Source organism: Arachis ipaensis, chromosome B02, assembly GCF_000816755.2.
Source record: "Arachis ipaensis cultivar K30076 chromosome B02, Araip1.1, whole genome shotgun sequence".
Lineage (NCBI taxonomy): Eukaryota > Viridiplantae > Streptophyta > Magnoliopsida > Fabales > Fabaceae > Arachis > Arachis ipaensis.
In genome coordinates, this window is record NC_029786.2 from 21,010,362 (window position 1) to 21,012,759 (window position 2,398).

General features: G+C 42.8%; 1 protein-coding gene across 1 annotated transcript; it reads left to right on the forward strand.

Moving 5' to 3' along the window:
• On the forward strand, positions 294–1,124 carry LOC107627002. The gene has a single exon (XM_016329886.1). It carries the CDS (start codon positions 294–296, stop codon positions 1,122–1,124), a length of 831 nt encoding a protein of 276 aa, XP_016185372.1.

Genomic DNA, 2,398 nt, shown 5'->3' on the forward strand with positions numbered 1-2,398 from the left:
CCTTGTTCGACTGGCTGTGGTTTGCATGTCGTAGGTGGAGGCAACGCTGCGGCGGAAGATGGCGAGTTTAGTGTTGGAATAGAATTTGGTTTTAGGAGTCGGTGATATTTGCAATCAAAAGCTACATTATCTCTAGAGGAGTTGATTACATTGTGCATGAGTCTGAGTTGCAGACATTCTATGCAAAATGCAAGGGTTATGGTGCAGGGTGCGATTGGCTTATCCGAGCTAGCTTGATTCGAAAGAAGGGGTGTTGGGAGATCAGGAGATACAATGGCAAGCACACGTGCACCATGGGCACGATTTCACAAGATCATGCCAAGTTGGACTCGAACACAATTGCAGATGCCATTAGGCCGTTGGTCGAAGCAGACCCTTCAATAAAGGTGAAGTCTATTATTGCAGAAGTTCAGTCCAGGTTCAACTACACTGTAAGTTACCGCAAGGCTTGGTTGGCAAAGCAGAAAGCTGTCGCAAAGGTTTTCGGTGATTGGAAAGTTTCTTACCAAACTCTGCCAGTATGGTTGAAAGCAACGACTGCGAAGATGTCGGGGTCTCGTGTTCAAATAAAAATGCTCCCTGTTTACCGTGAGAGTGAGGAGGTTCAAAGTGTAAGAGTTCTGCATTACATTTTTTGGAGTTTCTATCCGTGTATTGTAGCATTCAGACACTGCAAGCCACTAGTGCAGGTTGATGGAACGCACCTGTACAGAAAATATAAAGGTGCACTTCTGGTTGCGGTTGCACAAGATGGGAACCAAAACATTGTGTCCGTTGCATTTGTAATAGTCGAGGGCGAGACGACAGATGCATGGGAGTTTTTCCTAACCAATTTGCGGAGATATGTTGTTACCATTGATGGCTTGGGCATTATTTCTGACCGGCATACCTCCATCGATGCTGCAGTAGCTCGCAGTAACGGTGCATGGTCACCACCAAGAGCGTGGCATATGTACTGCATCAGGCACATCGGGTCCAACTTCTTAAGGAGGTTCAAGGCTCAGTATTTGCATAAATTCGTGGTTAACACAGGTATTTCATTTCGCTATTATGGTTCTATTCATAGTAACTTTGTGGTATCTACTTACGGAGCACTCGCCCCACCAAGATCATACCAGTGCTGAAGGTCATGTCCCAAACCTCCGTCTACTGGCTATGGGTAGGAGTGGCAAGCGGGGAAGCAATATCCTTTTTTTTTTTTACTTTTAACTATTATAATTTCTAAAGGTATAAACAAATTATAATTTTTATATTCACAAACATTAAAGTCTTTGTAATTATAAATATCTAATAAACATAATTATAAACCAAGTTTTCATCCAAAATATAATTATAAATATTGTTCCCAAAACAAAATAAACATAATCCAAAACATAATTATAAATATTATCTCTAAAATAAAATAAACATAATCCAAAACACTCAATTTACATCTTCATTCTCTTGTAAGTTGGGTTGAAAAGAGATAGGTTTTGGTAAAAAAATTATAAAAATACCCCTTGCTAAAAAAATACTAAGCCCGACGGGGAAGCCCGCCCCGCCCTGCTCCGCCAAAGCCCGCGGTTTAAGCGGTGCGGGTTAGGAGGGCTTTTACTATTTGGCGGTCCCAATTTTTCATCCTATCCCGCCTTTTTTGGCGGGTTATGCGGGGCAGCCCGGCAGGTTTAGGCCTGTTTGCCACCCCTAGCTATGGGTATTCATTCAAATCAAACAATTGGGTACCCGGTGGTGCAGAAGGACCGGGATGATCTACATGTCCCGGTGATAGATCCGTGTCGAAGTCACTGGGATGACCTGATGTGGCGCAACGACCAGCAGACTGCTGAGAAGGAGTAGGCCCTTCCTGTTCTGGCGTCGGAAATAGATAATCTGTATCTCTAAGAACCTGAGATAAGCTGAGGGTGTTAGATCCACCCAACGGACTAAAATGACCATCAACTGGAATTACCATCTGTGGTATGTAGGGCTTAACAGCCTGATGTGGTTGTGGTTCCGGTATGTATGGTGCTTGCTGCTCATATACTGGAAACTGTTGCTGTTGGTCGTAGTCCTGAAAGTGGTGCTCATATGCCGACACCTAGTTAACAATTAATTACAATTAATTATAATTAATCATAATTGATAAACCTAAATAATTATTAATAATGACACAAATAATAATAATAATAATAATTAACAACGGTAATAAACCTTAATGATACCTGAAACCCTTCGTCATATGTCGGCGCCTGGAACTGCTGCTCATGAGGGGGATTTTGCTCCTGAGGTCCAGCTGGTTCTTCCTACTGTTGTCGTGGCTCATCCGCGTCAACCTCGCCACCTGCAACTCTATCTGATAGTCGTAAGTGATCCCGATATTGTTGTGTGTACCAATCGTAGTACAACTGAAGAGGATGAA

Coding starts and splice junctions, on each gene's coding strand:
- LOC107627002 (XM_016329886.1), top strand. CDS start 294: ATGGGCACGATTTCACAAGATCATGCCAAGTTGGACTCGAACACAATT.